Below are 21,527 nucleotides of genomic sequence, written 5' to 3' on the forward strand. Positions count from 1 at the left end.
GAGTTTTGCGTGCCAAAGGAAGGCTGAGACATGCGCCAATACCTTGGAATCAAAAACACCCCATAATACTAGACATCAAAGACCATGTCACTCAGTTAATTGTTCAAGACGCTCACACCAACAGCTGTCAACACATGGGAACGGAGTTTGTCAGAGCGCACCTACAACAGACATTTTTAATCATTAGACTTCGAAGGTTCCTAAGAAGACTCAGCCGGACATGTTTCATATGCCGCCGATGGAGAGCTCAGAATATTACACCAATGATGTCTGATCTTCCGCACTTTCGCTTTGCTGATGCCGAAAAACAATACCCAATCATAAATGTAGGATTAGATTACTTTGGACCTTTCTACATTGAGGATAATACTCGCAAGCTTGAAAAACAGTACATCTGCATTTTCACGTGTTTAGTAACCCGTGCAGTGCACTTGGAAGCGTGCCATAGTCTAGACACCGACAGTTGTTTACTTGCAATTAGACGTTTTGTTTCAAGGAGAGGATACCCAGAGATAATAATCTCCGACAACGGAACAAATTGTACAGCATCCAAAAAGGTTATGAATTTGGATAATATCAGCATTGACAACTCCTATATTGCTCAACAATTATCGCAGCAGAACATAGTTTGGAAAATGAATCCACCACTTGCTCCACACTTCGGAGGTATATGGGAAACAATAATTCAAACAGCGAAGAGAACTCTTCTTATAATCTTAGGAAGTCAGCAACTGAAAGCAGAGACTTTGCAAACAATTGTGACAGAAACGGAAGGCATCCTAAACTCCCGCCCCATAACCTACGTTTCTTCTGATAACAACGACGAAGAAGCCCTGACACCCAACCAATTCATTCTTCGACGACCACATCTAGCCCTAGCCCCTCTAACATCAAAACTGAAAACTTTCAGGAAGAAAGATTTCAACTATACACAAACGCTTTTGGACCACTTCTGGGAAAGACTTCAAAGAGAGTATACTTCAGACCTAAGAAGCAGAGCAAAATGGAGAGAGCAGTCAAAACAACTCAGAGTGGGCGATTTAGTCTGGATTCTGATCGAATTTACCCCTAGAGGTATTTGGCCCCTTGGACGGATAACCAAATGTCATTATGGAGCCGACGAAATACCAAGATCATTTGACATTCACGCAGCAACAGGTACACTAACGCGCCCTGCAGTAAAATTGTCACGAGTCATAGATGAAGAAGAAGCGGACATCACAAGGAGCGCAGCAACAAACCCAACTTGATTTAAAACTATATTAGAATTATCACCAAATTGTTTACTTACTCATCTCCTGGAAACCAGTCATTCAACATTCAATAATATTAATAACCCTTTTCTCTCGATGTGTGGGAGGATTGTGAATTTTGTCAAAAATTGCAATTAGCTTTCAGATGTCAAGCCACCGCGAGATAGCGAATTGCAACTCAGAACAACATTAGAAGCCAAATAAATCAAACCGGTCTATTCCAAATCAAGTAACCAGCAGCTCACAAGATTGCCTATCATAAAATGCAGCTTACAATGCAAAGAGAAGATCAACAACCTCGAAAGAGATTACAAGTCACAAACTCAATATGTTTTATATTAGTTTTAAATTAGTACCAGGTTACTCAGGTCTAGCCCTAATTTTAAAGCGCGCCCTCCTCTCCTCGCGGAGTGTTGAAGCTCAAGCTTCAATATTTCGCAAGTTTCTTAATTTGACTTTTGCATGATTTGATTTCCAACTTTAGCCCATATGTTTCCATGCTAATTTACCGCTGAAACCGAAGTTTGTGAATTTACTATTGACAAATCAATCTTATAAGCAAGTTGGTCAACAAGTACATTGTCATCCAAATTAATGCGAGAAACTGCCCATTAGTTTTAGTAATAATTAGTAAAGATAACATTGGTAGTAAGCCCGTTATCCTTCATTTTGATAGGGGTGGGTGTTCAGTGTAATTGCGTCATCTAATAAAAACTGCCCACCAAATTTGAGGACTTTATGGTTCCTCGAAATGGGCTTACAGTTTTTCTTTCATTACCCGTGCTATTTTTGATGTCGATAAGAGGATCAATCGAACATTTTCCAACAATATGCTATGTAATGATTATTGACTTAATATACATGTGTCACCTAACTAAAATCTAACTCGATTGATTATTTAGAAATTCTTAAACTCAAATTATGTTTTGCATATTACTTTTTAAGCTGCCAGTGAACCAATTTTATAGATAGAGAAACTCCTGGATAATGGTTAGTCCTATATGTGAAGTCTGTAGGTCAGAAAAACACTAAGTAACTTTTCAACTTGACAAGTTAATGGTCGAGCCTTATCGCCGCAACAACGTTCGTAAAAATTTAACTAAATTAATAAGCTATTTTCTTCGAATCTATACAGGTGCACATTAACCATTTGAATAATCAATGACACCTAAAAAAACACAACACATAAATTAAATTAAGTTTTGTCCTTCAAACTGTTTCGAATAATCGTCGTTATATCCTATCTAAAAATTGCGCATCAAAGATAGCTCAATAATCAATAGATAGCATATTGCTGCAAAATGGTCGATTGATCCTCTTATCGACATCAAAATTACCACGCGTAACGAAAGACAAAAATCTGTGAGCCTACTTTTTTGATCAACCATAAAGTCATCAAATTTGGTGGGTATTTTTTTTAAGATGACGGAATTACACTGAACACCCCTTCAGAATGAGAAGATACTGCGCCTAATAATCATGTTAATTTTACTAATTAATACTAAAACTGATGGGCAATTTCTCACATGGATTTTGATGACATATTATACCATAAACTTGAAATTATTCGCTACTTTCACAGCAAACAACTCATTTAATTCAAACACTGACCGTTCAAATAGCTAACGTAGCCTTGATGACGTTCGAATCAAGGTTTTCTATTATCTTCATTTCTTTATAAAAAAGACAGCTGTGTTTTTGTGGCACCTAATCTTTTTCTAAGAGGCTTCACTCTATCAATATGTTGATTAAACATTATACTGAACGATTAAATAAGTTCACTCGGTACTTATTTGAAAATCATTGGGATCTATTATTGCGCGAATTTGCTCAAAAAACAGAAAAAGAAACACAAATATTGACCACTCAAAACTTTTATGAAAACGCATATTAACCATCAAACAGAACATCAGTTACGATATAATATCAACAGACATGTTAGCTTTGAATAAGATGGAATTGAATGAGACCTCTCAGTGATGAGAATAAGTTACAAGTTGACGAGAACAAAAACCGAAAAATTTGAAAAATTTTCGAAAACGAATAATATCAAAAACTTTAAGACTATTCTTTATAAACTGACTGCATCACGAAACATCTTTCATTAAATTCTCATTTTGAATCTTATGAGACCTCTCAGCGTTTTACGACTACAATAAAATTGAAATAAAAGAATCAAAAACAACAAAGTAAAAAAAAGTTCAGTGAGAAAAGTGCCAGAGCCATTAAATGAATTTTTCAGTAAAATTATTATTTTTCGTTTTTTTAATACCAAGGCTATGCTTTTTTCGTTTCTAAAAATGTGACTTCAAAAAATTAAAAAATGTGAGCAAGTATAGCAAAACTACGATTTTTCTGAAAAACACATAATATCAACGCCAATAATTTCAATAGCTTTCAACGGAAGTCAATAATTACGCTAAACTATGCCTCGATGAGAAGACTATGTTGTTTGTCATTCATAAGTTATCAATAGGACATCACAATAGGTCTTTTGACAATGAGAACAACAACAATTACAGGCAAAAACCAAAAGTTCAATTGAAAAGTGCGAGGAATTTGAAGCCATATAAACCATAAGCTTTTCTCTGAAAACATTCTCAGCGATCCATTAAACATCTTCTTTATGCAATTGTGAACTATACGATAATGTTTTAAGAATTCAAAAGGAACCAAAATAATGAAAAAAATCCAAAAAAATTATGAAAACTCTAAAAAATATCCGAACTCGTGGCAATGAAGTCATAAAACCAATCATTAGAAGTCAAAATTGATATTCAAACAAATTTTGGTTGAAGTAGAAGGAGATCCTGTGGTTGCTCAAAATGGCTCAGTTCAAAAAGAAAAACAAGTTAGATCGGTTAATTTTCAAAAAAATTTTCGAAATTTATTTTTAATGTCTTTGTCATACGGTATGGATAAATCATCATATATCCATAACCGTATTTATTTCAGTTTTACCCATTTGAAGGTCAAGTGTTTGTGTTATTTAGTTTAATTTCAGTTCATCCAAATCTTCATCTTCATGTCTGTTCATGCTGTCTGTGCAGGAAACTGTCTGTTCAGCTTATAAACAAATCTTGCAGTTCCTTCCTGTCTTGTGATTGTTATGAACAAAACTTTCATTTCCTAAATTGTACTTTAATTTAATCATTCTCTAATTTGCACTACTGAAAATCAGTTCTAATTTAAATTCGCTTTTCAATCGGACTCAGTCGAATAGAATAGCGCCAATCGCACCGCGATTGACCAAGTTGACAATCAGAAAATCTAATTGTAGTAATTGAATTGCCATTTGTGGCGCAACTGCCGAAACTGATTTGAACTATAAGCATTCGCGACTCGATTGGAACAATCTGACGTAATCGAGTATAACATGGCGCAGTCAGCAACTGAATCAAAGAAGACGCCCCTTCATGTAGATGCATTTTGGGAGAAGCCTACTGCCACCTCTCCATTGACGTGAGATAAATGGACTCAGTGGAAGCTAGCATTGCTAGCAAAAGAGGGAATTCAACTCGACAACCTACTAAACGATCTACCAACAGCGGTAACGTACCCACCCGAGTCAATTTACGAGGAACCAGTGAAATATCACACGCAAGCGACGGAAAGGGATAGAAAAATCCGTAACCAACAACTCAAGGTAAATTGGCAAAATCGTTGCACAGAGATTGAGGAAATAGGTATCTTATGCGGAGATAAACTATGGGGGATATGTGAGCAAAAATCGATAGCTTTGTTGTATTTGAGCATTGGAACGGAGGGACGACGTATCTTTAAAAGCAAACATCCTCATTTTCAAATAGGAAAACAGTCATTTAAAGAACTATGGCAAGCAATGGAGGATTCCTTCACTAAAGTAAGAAATATAACTCACGACCGCTTTCTCTTCTTCTCTTGTAAAAAAACAGAAAGGTGAATCTGTTGAATGTTTCTGCGGTCGTTTAATAGAACAAGTCGAAAACTGTAGTCTCGGAAGTGAGGAAACTACCCTAATTCGAGATGCTTTCATACTAAATATGATAGATCATGAAACCCAAAAGGAGTTGTTAAAGGAAACAGTTGAACCATACGAAGCGCTTGAAATAGCAATCCAGATGGAGATGAGGGCACAATATCAACAAAAGATTAATCAGAATTTGATGTCAACTACAACCTCAGTAAATGTAGTCAACAATTACCAGACACGCAATCGCAACGCGAATGCCCAACATCTCAAACGAGATTTCACACGATACCCAACTGTGCACCACAACTACCAGTTCAGCAGCATCTGTATGAATTGCGGCCTACGATGGAGTCAAAATCATCGACAGATCTGTCCCGCAAATGGAAAAAAGTGTAATAATTGTGGAATAATTGGCCACTTTGCGAGAAAATTTCGCAAGCCAAAATGATCACAGGGACAAACACATAAAGCTCCGCAAACAAACGTCAATCAAATTGATAAGTCTCCCGAAAAAAGGGACGACGAGGAATCCGTTAACTACGTAACTAGTTATCAGCAACTATACGATCAAGTATACGATTCAAATTATGACAGTGACTCTGACGACTACGTGGCGGCAATATTGTATGATTCGGCAAATCAGCTCGAACCTCTAAATGTCAAAGTACAATTCGGAGAAGTAAAAGCAAACGCTATGATTGACTCTGGGAGCGCGGATAGTCTCATAATGAAAACATTAGCAAATCAAATAATTCGAACTACCCAATCTGCGAAATGGATCATCAAGAAAGAAAAGCGGGATCTTAAAACATTTTCAATCAAACCGATTAAAGTTCTTGGACATCTGGAGTCCACAGTTGCATACAATAATTGGATTCATAGAGAAGCCATTCTGACAGTGGTGGAAGACGGTCACAACATCATCATTGGAAGAGACGTCTTCCCAAGCCTTGGCCTGGCAGTGGTACAACAACAACAATCAGAGGACGGTAAATGTGTTAATAACAATAATCCCGCATGCAAAATTAAGGAGACAATTGCGGCGCAATTTCATCATTGAGTATCAAGAATTGGTCTGTCCAAAACACATGTAGCGAAATCAAATTTTCATCAAAAGTTCACAGCAAAGCATCAAAAAGGTCGGCGCGTTCCAATAAATCTACAACCTAGAGTCACGGCAGAATTAGAACGTTTACAGAATGAAGGTCATATTGAAAAACTATCTCGTTGCTCTGACGAACATTTCATATCTCCGATCGTAATTACAGTAAAGAAAGATCAATCTATAAAAGTGGCATTAGATTCTAAAGTACTAATCAAAGCAATACACAAAAACAAATATCAAATGCCCAACATTGACATGTTAATCGATACAACATCACAACACCTTACTAACACCCAAAATGGCCAACAGGCATATTTCACTACGTTAGATCTAAAATATGCATATAGTCAATTAAAACTACACCATGACACCGCAAAACACTGTAATTTCAACATTATCTGTGGGGAATCCACCGGCACTTATAGATTCAAAACTGGATTCTTTGGTCTTACTGATATGCTGGCAGAAAGCAATGGACTACACTTTAGTCAGTTTACAAAACACCTATTGCTTTTTAGATGACATCTTAATCGTTAGTACCGGAACTGAAACAGACCATTTGGCATATGTTACAAAATGCTTAAAAAAGTTAGACGAAGATAATTTAAGTGTAAATCTCCAAAAAGGCCATTTTGCAAAAAACGTAAATTGAATGGTTAGGATATAAGTTTACACAAACTGGAATATCGCCATTAGAAAGCAAAACTGCAGCAATATTAACAATACCACCACCAACAACACTAAACGTCTCCGATCCTTTCTTGGGTCAGCACATTATATAGGTAAGTTCATACCACACTTAGCACAATTATGCCATCCACTTAGACCACTTCTCAAAAAATCTGAAGTGTGTTTGTACGGAGGAACACACCAAACATTTTAATTTAATAAAAGAAAAAATTGCCAACAGCACAGAAAATAGCCATTACAATCCAAAATTCGATGTTCGAGTTAAGTAAGTGTGACGCCTCACGTTCTGGATTGGGTGCAGCACTTGAGCAAAATACACCCAAAGGTTGGAAACCGATAGCATTTGCGTCACGATTCCTCAACTCAACGGAAGAGCGTTACAGTGTTAACGAACTAGAACTATTGGGAATAGTCTGGTCAATTGACTATTTCAAATACTACCTATATGGAAAAATTTTAACTGTAGTAACGGACCATCGAGCACTATTGTCTATTCTAAAAGAGCACAGATCGAACAAATCGTAGAATAGTCGACTATCTAGATGGACAGATAGATTACTTCCGTACAACTTCACAATTGAAAACATGCCGGGAGCCAAAATGGGTTTAGTAGACTACATATCTAGAAACCCATTCGCAAGAGCTAAAAAATATCTACATGTGACGAACACTTTGTAGCGACAATATCTAAAATTCGCAACCCAATGAAAAATCTAATTAAAAATAAACAGAACGCATTACAAAAATTTAATAGCATATTAAAGTTACACTGGCCTTCATTTCATTCAAAACAGTCATTTGCACCGCAAATGCATACACCACTAAATACTAATTCACAAGTTAGTACTAAACTACTTGCATCACAATTACTGCTTTCTCAAAAGAAAGTACCATTAGCTTCGCAATTAACACTTTCAAATTCAATAGTTTTTTCGCATTTAAATCATCCATCCGCATCGCAAATACCTCTTAAAGTTAGAAAATCACAATTTGTACTAAATAACTGTAAAGTGAATAATTCACATTCCATTCACGAATTTGCTGCAAAAGAGGTGCAAATGTCAGACAGTAAAGAATGTGAACATTCTGAACAGTTATACCCAATAAAGCCCATTAGCCCATTCATGGTATTATGTCAAATAATCCACATAAAATCGCTAAATTAAGCGCGAAAACACAAATGCCAAAGTATAAACACCACTCGCAAAAGAATCGCTCGCTTTTTGCCCAAAATAGATCGCCAACTCACTTAACCTTGAATAATTCTATCAAACCACTTCACGCAAGTAATTCAGTCAACCATATCAACAAAATGCCAAAAACTAAAGCTACTCGATCGAAATCTACCCCAACGAAGTCAAGAGTAACATTCTCTGATACAACTCCTACTGGCACACATAACTCCTCTAACACCGAGACCCCATCAGGCAGTTTGATTGAAGAAATTAGTTTCACAAATTAGTACTAAACTAATTCACAAATTAGTACTAAACTACTTGCATCACAATTACTGCTTTCTCAAAAAAAAGTACCATTAGCTTCGCAATTAACACTTTCAAATTCAATAGTTTTTTCGCATTTAAATCCTCCATCCGCATCGCAAATACCTCTTAAAGTTAGAAAATCACAATTTGTACTAAATAACTGTAAAGTGAATAATTCACATTCCATTCACGAATTTGCTGCAAAAGAGGTGCAAATGTCAGACAGTAAAGAATGTGAACATTCTGAACAATTATACCCAATGAAGCCCATTAGCCCATTAATGGTATTAAGTCAAATAATCCACATAAAATCGCTAAATTAAGCGCGAAAACACAAATTCCAAAGTATAAACACCACTCGCAAAAGAATCGCTCGCTTTTTGCCCAAAATAGATCGCCAACTCACTTAATCTTGAATAATTCTATTAAAACACTTCACGCAAGTAATTCAGTCAGCCATATCAACAAAATGCCAAAAACTAAAGCTACTCGATCGAAATCTACCCCAACGAAGTCAAGAGTAACATTCTCTGATACAACTCCTACCCGGCACACATAACTCCTCTAACACCGAGACCCCATCAGGCAGTTTGATTGAAGAAGCAGATGACATCTACTTTACCGAAACGCTAAATAAGATATTTAGCAGAAAACTTTTGGCCATAATAACTGGGAAAGACGCGATTCTCAAGGAGGTGAGAGACTGCGTAATTAGAGACGACCCCGACAGGCTTCGAGAAATAAGTCCCTACCTTTCCTCCTATTGGCGGGATCTTAGTGAAAAACATGGCGGTGTCTGTCTTGACGAGCGAATAGCAATCCCGAAAGCCATAAAGGACGCAGTACTTGAGGACATACATTCGAAACATCCCGGGAGTTTTGCCATGCTTTCACTTGCGCAGAACATTTGGTGGCCGTATATCCATCGGGATATACTGGCAAAAGCCAGTGAGTGCAAAGCTTGCACGGAAATAGGTAAGAATCTTAAATCAGTGATTTCGAACCGAAAATGGGCACCTTTACAAAAATGCGTCGAACCGAATGACGAATTATAAATACTTTGGTGGACCAATACCTAATGAAAAGGGTATAGAACAATATTTTATTACAAGTGTAGATAGATACTCAAAATATCCCACAGCAGAAATCGTAAATAACGCCTCCGGTACAAATGTAATCAAATTTCTCAATATATATTATAGATTACCGAGAACAATTAGATTAGATCAAGCAAGATGTTTTACAGGAAAAAAGTTTGAAACATTCTGTATAGAAAATAACATTACACCTATATTTGCACCAGCAAACGACCATAGAGCAATTGGTCTAGTAAAACGTCTTATTCAAACAATTAAACGACAATTATCTTGCATGAAAACACAACTAAACAAAAAATTTAACTTAGAACATTCACTATATGCAATTATACAACGACTGAGAATTTCAAAACAAAAAACAATAGAAATCACTCCATTCGAAGCACACTTTCATAGAAAATGTAATACACCTATTTATAACATCACCACTGAACCTAACAACAAAAATTTAAATTATAATAAAATAATTAAACATTATTTAGATGAAGACACGATACCAGGCCGTGCGTATTTAACGGAGGAACAAAGGTCAGATACAGCCCTCTGTTCAGACACTGAGATTGAGAAAGTCATCTGTGCCTCAAGTGCCCGCGCAAGAAAAGAAGAACAGAAAATGTAAGACGGAGAGCAACGATTGATCAAGTCTGGAGTTTCCAGGCCAATTCCGCGTTCGGAAAGAAGCATCCAAGTAAAATTAGCCAGAAAAATACACGAAAGCCAGGGACAAAAGAAGAACCTCGATGGACTTTATGAAGTGCTTGCTCCCGGAAGCACGGTGTGCAAAATCAGCCCAACCACGAGCGTCATTAAAGAGCCAAATCGACAAGAGGTTCGGGTACGAAATTCGGATATCTTGAAGTTTGGCACAAAAGCAGAACGTGATACGGAACTTACACAGTACATAGAGAGAAGACCAAAGAAGATATACGAAAAAACGATCGAGCAGAAAATCAACAAACATAGATGAGTCTTAATAAGAAAAAACACCGGGGACAAAAAGATCAAGAGAAATGGAAAACAGGCTGATGACATTCGTGTGGTATCTTCAGTAGGATCTTGTATCTCTTCAGCTAGTAATGTGGCACGCCCTCTAAAAATGAGAATTCCGAAGCGCAATCACAAACATGACGAAGCTTTCACCAATAGACCTGACCTTACTCAAATACTACATTTTAGCCCATCTGCTCCAATTGCGCCGCCACCGCCTAATCCAAATGAAGCAGGGCCATCCGCGGTACAAATGGCCACTCCGCAAATACCCACTCCAATTTTACGAGAAACAAGCAAACGACAGTTAACTATAAGTGATACATCTGACTCTGATACGTCTTCCGTGAGAAAGAGCAAAAGGACTCTTAAACATAGAAATACAGAAGGGTATTCAACGGAAGTTTCTGAGTCTAATACTGACTTTATTGGACAGGTTTCGCCACGAAACCCTAACGAAAGGTGGACAGAAGACCCAAACCCAAATCTCCCAAGAAAAATGACGGTCTTTCAGGCAGAAAATGAAGAGAACTCAGAATCCGATTAAAACTCATTGAATATTTATGAACTCTTTATATTTTAAATATTATTTAATATTTTATTACTTATGTAACCGGTGAATACTTATTAATTTTCTGATTTTATATACTAATTTTCTTTTCTCCCAGCAAGGGGAAATGTCATACGGTATGGATAAATCATCGTATATCCATAACCGTATTTAGTTCAGTTTTACCCATTTGAAGGTCAAGTGTTTGTGTTATTTAGTTTAATTTCAGTTCATCCAAATCTTCATCTTCTTGTCTGTTCATGCTGTCTGTGCAGGAAACTGTCTGTTCAGCTTATAAACAAATATTGCAGTTCCTTCCTGTCTTGTGATTATGTTATGAACAAAACTTTCATTTCCTAAATTGTACTTTAATTTAATCATTCTCTAATTTGCACTGCTGAAAATCAGTTCTAATTTAAATCTAGTAATTCGCTTTTCAATCGGACTCAGTCGAATAGAATAGCGCCAATCGCACCGCGATTGACCAAGTTGACAATTAGAAAATCTAATTGTAGTCATTGAATTGCCATTTGTGGCGCAACTGCCGAAACTGATTTGAACTATAAGGATTCGTGACTCGATTGGAACAATCTGTCGTAATCGAGTATAACAGTCTTAACAGCAAGAGATGTCTACTCAAAGCACTACATAGGTTCACTTAATGCTCATTAGCAAGCCTATTGCACTTTTAGTTGACGAGTCTGTGTCATAGGACTGCAAAATTTTAGTGAAACCTCAAAAAGAAAAAAATTCATGAGTTTAGTGAAACCTCAAAAAGAAAATCAAAATTTCATGAGACTTACCCATGAGACCAAAAATAGCATTTTTGTGGCCTTTCGTCTATTAGGAATTCAAAAAAATTGTTTCATTTAGTAGCATGAAATATAGTCTTGAATTAATAGTTTTACAGAAAGAATATTAGTTTGAACGAAAATTATGTCAAAAGTGAACAAAATCATGCCAAATGTCCTGTGTTCACACAAAACTCAATAACTCCTGGAAAAAAAAACGAAAATCATAAAAAACTTTCTAATTTCTAATTTACGCTGGAAAAGCTTTTTAATGATACAACTCACATTTCTCTACGATGAATATATCGATCGGCCAAAATGGTTTGAACAAAAAACCCATTTAAGCATATAGTTCCTGCCCCACAAGTGGGGTCGGAACAATAAAAGATTTTTAAATTTTATTTTTTTTGCTTTTATTTGCTGCACTGGGACAATACACAGAGAGTGTTCCAGGACACATAGTCTAGGTACAATATTTCTAATTTTCATAAAATTTACGACCAAATTGAAAAAGTAAAAGCCCTTGATGAATTAGGCTGTTCGATTTGCTTAATAGCCGCCGTCTTCTGCTCAGCCGATTATTCATGGGTACCTAATTGTTTTTATGCTCCACAGGATTTTAATTGCATTGGTGCACTGAATTTTGCTTTAAGATCCGTTCATACTTTTTACTTTTTAATGCCGACGAAGATTTAATATGGAGTTGTGATTTTATTCACATTGAAGTAGTAGAGGTAGCAAAATAGCGAAAATAGGTTTGATGCGTAATTTTTTTCAAACTACTTTTAATGGGGATTGGGAATTTGGTGTCTGAACAAGCTTTGTTGAAACACGCAACTCTTAAGTTTTAAAAATTGCGAAAGTTCATAGAAGTTAACTTCTGGCGATGTATATAGGAACGTCTGTCACTGCAGACTTCGCCATTTCAAAACTTGAGCTGACTTCTGTTGACGATTGTTCTCTTTTGAACAGTATAACCCGATTCTCGTCTTCAATAGATTTTTTCGTTTGTTTCAATTGATTTTTACGTCTGTCTGTTTAGGTGAGTACATTCAGTCAAAACTGACTGTTGTTCCAAAGTCTGTGTGGGCTACAAAGACTTTCGGGTTGATTGTCGAGTGCAAAGATGTTGTCTGTACCTCAACTTCACTGCCAAGTTTGTACAACTTGAGTCACCCCTGCGAAGAGCTCGTCCCGATTATTTGCGCCTTTTTTGATGAAACCTCACAAGCTGTTCAGATATCCGAGTTCAACAGCTCGATGAAAAGTTGTATTGTTGCATCGATCGAATGTATAGATATTTTGATCACACATGATTCCAAAAGAGGGCACAGGTTTTGGTTGGTTCGAAAAGCAACCGATGGCGAAAAGGAGGAATTTTACCATCAACGTGAACTTAAAGCGTCCGAAGTTAATATCACAAAGATGAGAGAAACCGCAAAGACCCCAGGTTTTCATTTAGATAAAACGAATAGCGTTTTCTCCCCAATTTTGAAGTCAGCATTTCACACTCAGCAAAAATTCCGATCTCCTTTTTCAGAAAAGCAAAGTCCGTTGTTCCGAAAAAGTTGCAGACTAACATCGCAACCCTTATTTCAAAGCTCGCCCTTTGTAAACTCTACAATGTCGGAAGCGGCGCATTCATCTTCGCAACTTAGTAGAAATTCGCACTTTTTACCCTGGTTTGAAATGCCCTTAACCCCAAATTTGTGCTTAGAACTAATTGCTAATGAAGCTTCCCTGTCACAAAAGCATGCTTCAAAGTTCGTGGCTTCAAAAGCTTTTGCTACGCACGATTTCAACGGTCAGCAATATATTTGTCTACTTATTAGTCAAATCGAATCTCTTGTACTATTTCGAATGTTCGCAAAATCAAACAAGAGAAACATGGAAATCGCAAAATGTGGAAGCATTTCATGCTTCGACGCGCTAAATGTGGAAAAGTTGCCATATATGGCAATTTTAGAGAAAGATTCAACAGTGACACTGTATTCTGGTATTTTGCGCCTCTGTAAAGTTCGATGTCCTGACCCCATAGCTTCTGCATTAAACATAGACGGCGCTGTTAATCACAACAACTCTGGCAACTCAATTCTAAACTTTCACGCCTCGCTGGGTCGAACTTTAATTGCAAACACCTTTGGGGTGACTAACATTGTTTGCCTAACTTTGCCCAAGTTGTTTGAAAACCCGAGTGTTGAAATGTTCCTAAACAGCTTCAAGTATTGCTTGACGCCCCAGGATTTCACGCAAGTTGCGCTCGATTGGTTTGTTTGTCGAAATGCAGTTGGAAAAACAGTAGATTCCCAATGTGAATTCAGTTTGTTTATTGCTTTTATGGAAAATGAAATAGGATTGAATGACTGTGAAAATGGTCGGCGGTCGAGATCAATGGACTCTTGCTCGGATTCCAGTTCAAAGAAGGTCAAAATGACGGAGTTGGGTGTTGAAAAGGACTTCAATGATATGTTAGAGTCTGATTTTGCTACTAATTTGGCCATTATGTGTGGATTTGATGAACTACAAGAAAGGCCAGGCGTCGGATTTGAAAAAGAAAGCCAAATTTCGAGAGCCAAATTAGACAAAAATTTTGAGCTTGTTATCAAAATAGCGCATGTAATTTATGAAGAACTGAAATTAGACGCCAGCAAAGAGTTAGAAAGTAGAACTCTGGCTGTATTTCTTGCTTCAGTGGCGCAGAAATTAGAATTTAACAACTGGAAAATGCGCTACTTTATAGATTTTCCTGCTGCAGTTTTTCCATCGCATTTGCTGAAAATTGATAAAAAAGTTTCGGATGACCTGAAAAAGGTCGCAAATAGCTCAGAAACTAACTCTGATTATCAGCAGGATAAAACAAGTTTTCCCGAGTTACAAAAATTTTTCAGTGATGATGAAACGATGTGTTCTAGTTTTCATGATTGGGTTCAAGCAGTCATGAATTTGGGGAAAATTTCACCAGGAGGTTTTAATGAGGCAAAGGAAGAGAAAATTGCAGGGGGTGCAGAAATGGATTGGAAATCTACTTTGGCGGAAGAAGGGGCGCTAAATTTGAACGCGAGTTCATTGATTGCTCTGCCGTGTATTTGGGGAGTAACTGAGCGTCTCTGTAAAAGTGCCATTGTTTATATATTTTACGTCTGTTTGAATAATTCCCTACTTTCCCTCCAAATCGAATGTGAATTACTGAGCTCCGTTAAGGGCTTTTTGTCACAAGTTCTAATTGACTTAGCGGGGAGAGAAATCCCTGTAGATTTGGTTGATAAATTGGATTTGCTCAAATTGCGAGCTCCGGGAAAACCCGAAAGATCACTGTCTAAGCACAAAATTACAGTTGGGAGAGAAAATTTGCCCGCCCAGCAAGGGATGATGTGGTCGAAGCAAAATGAGGAAAAGTTTTCTGAACAAATTTTGTTCCTAATGCTCAGATTGAAAATTGACTCTGATTTTATCCACACGTTACCTCCGGGTATTGCATTGCCTCTGTTTGATGTCATTCATCAGTGTCATTTGAAGCCCTCGCTGAACTGGCCGAAAGATGCCATTAATCTGATCAAAAGACAGGATCTAATTACCCAAAAGGAAATGTTAGCCAGGGCCGTAGACCTTGAAGTGAAAGGAAAAACCACTGGGTCTGCACGATCTATTTGCCCTAAGTTGGGCACAGCCAAATATTACATTAAACATGAGAACAGTGCTTACCTGAGTTCGGTCAACAGAACGTCGGCCAATCAGAATGTATCCACAAACGGTTTGGAAATGAACTTGGAAGTACTTGAATTTCTATTTCCGAATGACTGTAGAGTACAGTCTGTAAAACGCATGTTGAATTCCTCACAGCCTGTTAAGATCAAAGCGCATCATCAACAAAATGATCTGCAGGTAAAGTTAGCGCATTATGCTAAGCGAACAATGGCGCTGCCGATTGGTCGAGGCATGTTCGCATTGAGTTCTGTATCGCCTTGCATAACCTCTACTGAGCCGATTCCTGAGATGAATTTCTCGTGCAAAGTCATGCCGAAGAATGTTTCTGTGCAGATCACGTCGAGTACATTGAGCTTCCCGGCTAGAAGTTGGGCTTTCTTCCACAATGGGGTAGCCACTGGGTTGCGAATAGACCAGAATATTAAAGACTTGGATTCTGCATGGGTTATATACAACAGGTTAGTTGTGAAAAACAAATGCTTATTTGCAAAACGTTGTCAAATTCATCGAATTTTGGTTTTTTGCCTCATCAAGCATTGCAACCATAGTGTTCTTGACAATGGAATGAAAGAAGTTCATTTGATAGAATATTTTAATGCTTTTTGGCTGTTATTCCAGACTTCGTGACTTTGAAGACTATGAGGTTTCTACTAATGATCGAGCAGCTATTCTTTAGAAGATATAGATAACAAGATACTGCATTTTCAGTTCTGCAACAAGTAATTAGTAGATAGTGATCACAGAGTTAGATACACTCTTTAACTTCCAACCCGTGCTGGAATAATATAGGTTTTCAATTGTTTTAAAGATGCTGATTGATATTTTATAAGATCAATAATAGTTGAAAGATAAAAACAATATTTGAAGTTTGCCTGTCTTTATAGACCAAAATCTACCAACTCGGGAGAGAATGCCAGCGCTCATGCTGGATTTCTGCTGGGTCTTGCGCTAAACGGACATTTAGACAACATGTCTACCTTCAATTTCCACTCCTACCTATGCCGCAATCAGGAACAAACAAGCATCAGCCTTCTATTAGGTAAGAGCTTCAACGTAGCTAAGTACCTGCTTTGCCAGCAGATTCAAAGCTCGGGGGCCGATTTTTTTTTGTAGTCAGGCCATGCGGTAGTTGATGACAAAATAACAAAAGTGGGAGCTACTTTGGCGCTGTAAAAAAGTGAAAATTTTAATTATAGCTGTACGCTGAGTGCAGCTTTATTGCGTTGATCTTTGTTTGCACGAATCGAAGAGGAGTAATTGGTTTTAAAGGCTTTTGGATCTTTTTCGTTTGTGCCCTTAGCATAATGGGTGCATATTTGAACCCGCAGACGCGCATGTAATAGCACGTGCTCTGGGGTGGGGGGGGGATAAATTACTGGGGGCATAAACGGAAACGATCCGTTTTTTAGCTGAAGCATATTTGTTCATGACTTGAGCTTTGACTTCTTTTCCAACATTGACTTCTTTTCGTTTCGAACGTTGGACATCACCTTCACCTCAACTTAAACCTACCCCCTCCCAAACAAACACACACACTCCACCTACACAACTCTAGCTCCCCAACCAACATACCCCAGCTATGATGTTTGGGATCTTTTGCGTTTGTGCCCCCAGCTTAGTGGGTGCATATCATCTGCAACCCCCAGACGCACTTGTCATTTTTTCCATAATGAGTTACTATATTATAATGACGCGTGTTCTGTAACTTGGGGTGCATAACGTACTGGGCGCACAAACGGAAAGGATCCAATTGTCTGCATTTTTAATAGAGATCTTATTGCACGACTCATGAGCCGTTCCTAGTATTCTTGTTTCTTTTGTGTCGCCTGAAGCTGTTTCTTCTCGCCAATAAACAGCAATTTTTTGCTTCTCTCCATGCGACTTTCTAACTGCTATGTGCTCAAAATGTTTTTTAATTGATCTCGAACGAATTTTGTTGTATTATATTGGTCTTGCTGGTGTTTTGGAATGCAATTTTTTTTGAAATGCCGACTTAGCGTCTGATATTTTTTGGTGTGAATTTTTGTCCTCAAAAACAGTATAAACATGTAAACCCGCCACCTCAACCGCACGCTTGACCGACCCCCTAAGGTGATTAACGGTTACTCTCAACCTTTCCAAGATCAAATGTGGACTACACAATGAACGTTGTTACTAATAAAGCATTGCGACTAAGATAAAGTAAGCTCCTGGTTTTCCAACAAATTTATATATTTTGTAACCTTTGAGTAAATTGAACTGGTTTTATAGATTGTCACTTCTGAATAATTTTAATGGGCTATATAGATCACGTTGACGACTCAATCTCAATTTTGTCCTTTTTGCTATCTATGTGCTTACAGCCCACAAATTTTGTTCGCACCTATTTCGGCAATCTGCCGGCTATGATTATCATTTTTCCTATGAACTTAAAAAATTTAAGTTTTTGCAAAAACAATCATAGTGAAGTCATTTAAGCAAAGACAAAGATCCTAATATAGGATGAAGTTTTTCCCAAAATCGAGCCTAGGCTGGTGGGGTAAAAGTGATACAGGGGTATCAAAAGTTCAATTTTTCGCGTTTTTAGTGTTTAACCTGTAAATCGTTGGTTGATTTCCAGAATTCTTTCAAGATTTGTCTCATAATTGACTAATTCCATGTTTGACTTCTGACTTACCTCACGCTGTTTCAGCTGACTGGAAATTGTTTTTTTTTTCACCAAATTAACGCAAATTCGTTTAGAGTCTGCAAGAAAAATGACAAAAAAGCGGGATTAACGATGAAGCCGGAGCGCTATGATCTATTATATAAAAATTTATTGAATTTGATGAATACAAAAACTGAAATTCCTATCTTGTCTAGCTAACTGTAGATATCGTAAGCACACTGTTGAATTGTTTGTCACCGTTTACGGGACTACGTTTGACGGAACTCTTTATTTTCGAACATTTCATGAAAAGTTTTAACCGTCCCCTGTAGTGGGCGCGAGAGATCCTCTCAGCTTCGCTATTAGCACAATATCTAATTTCTGTTACATTTTTTGGGCTGATTTGTCTGAAAGGACAATGGTTATTACTACGGATAAACCGTTCAGGGGTGCGTTATATGTGCATTATTATGGGTGCTATCGTTTATGATATAAATATTCGTAGGTTCCTTTAACTGTTAGAGTGAAACGGTGTGTTTTAGGTCTTTGTGCTTCAAAACAAGCGACTCGAGATGAAGTGCTTTTTCGCACAATCACTCTGCACATTGGGGCACTTCTTCCACCGAATGGGGCGGAACTGGACGTCGGATTTAATGTGCAAACTGCGGCACTCTTGGCAGCCGGCTTCCTGTTCATGTCATCGGGTGACAAACACATGGCAGATGTGATGCTCAATCAAATTAACAGACCACCAGGTTAATTAAGTTAACATTTGATCAACGTCCCCACCCCTCACGATCTGAACAATTTTTTTCTTTACATGGCCTGTGCGGACAGAGATCGACGTTTCTGTATTGCTTATGTTTTGTGTGGTCTACTAAAAGACGAGGCTAACCGTCTCAAAGTATACTATTATAAGATGCTGAAAAATATTTTTTGATATAAACATACTTTACCTGAGATGCTAATACAGTAAATCAGCACGAATTGTAAAAAGAGTATCGCCGAAGGTGATAAACTTCAGCTAAGGTCTATTCGACTTGGTCTTAGAAGGAAGTATCTCTTTTTTGAGCCGCATCTCTCTTATCTTTAGTAGCAATTAAATCGCGTCTTGGAAGAACAAGCCAACATGAACTGCATTGTGATTGTGACAAGCATAATTTTTTTTCGTGGAAGCGGGGATTGAGATGATATAAAGTTTGATTCTTGTTTATTTTAAAATTGTAACAGTTTTGCTTGCGTTTTGCATTTATCGAGACCAATTTCATGCTTAACCAAAATTGAGATCTTGTATTGATCCTCTTAGTCTTTCAGATTCACTAATTCATTTGATGTCGTCACGTAATTGTACCCTTGAATTCTTGACCTCTCTGAGTTTTAAAAAGTGAAATTCAATCACGCTAATTAAATGTAGGTTACATAGGTCAAATAAAAGAGTGCCGAATATAGTTTTTTTTGCAATTTAATATCACTTGTGGGAAATGAAGCATTTGATACCAATACGTGATTATTATTCTAACCTCTATGAATTGGTGGTTAGAAACTTTATGCCTGCCTGACTTTACTGTCAGGCCTATTTTGCACCTATCGGTATCTTGTAGGGAGAGATACTAAACAGATATGATTAATAGAGCATGTAATGTATATTTACAAAAAATATTACCAATAAAATTGAACTATATGATATTTCATACAAGGTTTTGTTTTTCCTGTCATTCTCAGCAGGAGTCGTATATGCTGCTACAATTATCTAAGGTCGTGATTCTTTGAAGTTAGAATTTTTGCTATTTTTATTGGGATTAAAATGATGTAAAGTGTTTTTGAGGGTTTTACTTTGTAATCGGATTTTGAGCCCGGATTTGGTAAAAAAGTTTGACCCCACTATCTCTTCTAGTTTAGGAGATACCGCAATTTTTCAATTTTTCAAAAAATTTTGTGGGGCTTAGCAAAAAAAGGAAAGGAAAAAAATGGACTGCAAACGAACTTGGTAAAGGGAATTGTATGAAATAGTTTTCTCTAACATTTTACTAGGCTAAGGTAGAACAGAAAAAAAAAGTTTTTCTTCTGCTTCACTACTTTTCTGTTGCAAACTTATGTTGCTCACAACGTGTTCAGGGCAGAACTAGGAGGGTCGAACGATTCCGTTTTCTGTCCTCTCTATGTTTATCTAATAATAATGTAATCTATCATAGAGTAATGAATTAATTAATTCTTTCTTCCTTAATCTGTTGTTCCTTATTCTCGAATTTCACGGGACATGTTCAATTGGGAGTAATTTTTAGAGAGATGAAAGCGGAAAACAAAATCTAGCTCTTTAAGCTTTTAAAGTGTCTATTTATACTTGACAAATGTCAACCGAAAAACTCAACTGAATGTCCACTGAAAATTTCAAATTAATTTAAATGGATAGTACATGTAGAAATGATTTAAAAATAATATTTCGGCTACATGAATCACATCCGGAAATATTTTTTGGAGTAAAAGTTTAACATCTTGTTTTCGTTTACCTCTCCGTTCTTTCAAACTTCATACCATGTTCAATGTAGTTTATCTGTTAACTTCAATTTAATTAATGTTTTTCCTATCATTTAGAAATTGGCATTTTAAATATTGCTGGCTATTTTGACAGTTTACTTTCCTACAGATACTCGGCAATTTAAAAGTAACAGAGTCAGTATCGGAAAAGAAATCAAAAATGGAATCAGTAGACAAGTTTTAATAGAAAATAGAAATAGAGACCAGTTTTAGATGCCCGGTTTTTGAACTTTGTTAAATTAGTTTTAATTTACAGGTCTATTATTCATTGGTGTTGATGCTAATCACTGTATCCTCATTAAGAAACAGGAGTATGAGGTCTTCGAGAATTTTTTTTTTTGCAGTTGTCATCAATTTTTACACTGGAAATGAATTCGTTTTCCTCGAAGCTTTTCTGAGTTTTTCTTTATAATCAGAGAATAAAGGGTTAATGTAAAATTGAAAAAGAAGGCTCGCTTGTTCTGTGCGTGTCACAGAATGTTCACACATTCGTACTTAAAACCATAATATGTAAATCATTATAACGAAATTGATATTTCAGAGACGTTTGTTTAATCACCAAACATAGTTTTTATCAAGCTGCTACGAAAAAAGGTAGTGTTTTAGCTGAAGTTTGAAACAAATATTGCGTTTTCAGACGAACCAAAAAATGAGTGAATAACCTTCAATTACGAAAAACTTAGTTGCACTTAAGGTATGACAAATATTATCAAAAGAATTTTCCTAAAACGTGTTTTAACTAAACGGAAACT

The 21,527-nt window shown here is 36.9% G+C and overlaps 1 protein-coding gene across 1 annotated transcript in view; it reads left to right on the plus strand.

The window, feature by feature from the left end:
- The window catches only part of LOC142342708 (anaphase-promoting complex subunit 1-like), an 82,246-nt gene that overhangs the window by 17,340 nt on the left and 43,379 nt on the right, over positions 1-21,527 (plus strand). The window contains exons 2-4 of the mRNA XM_075394221.1: positions 12,952-16,072; positions 16,499-16,653; positions 18,783-18,995. Coding sequence (XP_075250336.1) covers positions 12,952-16,072; positions 16,499-16,653; positions 18,783-18,995 — 3,489 coding nt within the window. The remainder of the gene's footprint in view (positions 1-12,951; positions 16,073-16,498; positions 16,654-18,782; positions 18,996-21,527) is intronic.

The sequence above is a fragment of the Convolutriloba macropyga genome, chromosome 7 (genome assembly GCF_964194025.1).
Source record: "Convolutriloba macropyga chromosome 7, txConMacr16.3, whole genome shotgun sequence".
In the NCBI taxonomy this organism is placed as follows: domain Eukaryota; kingdom Metazoa; phylum Xenacoelomorpha; order Acoela; family Convolutidae; genus Convolutriloba; species Convolutriloba macropyga.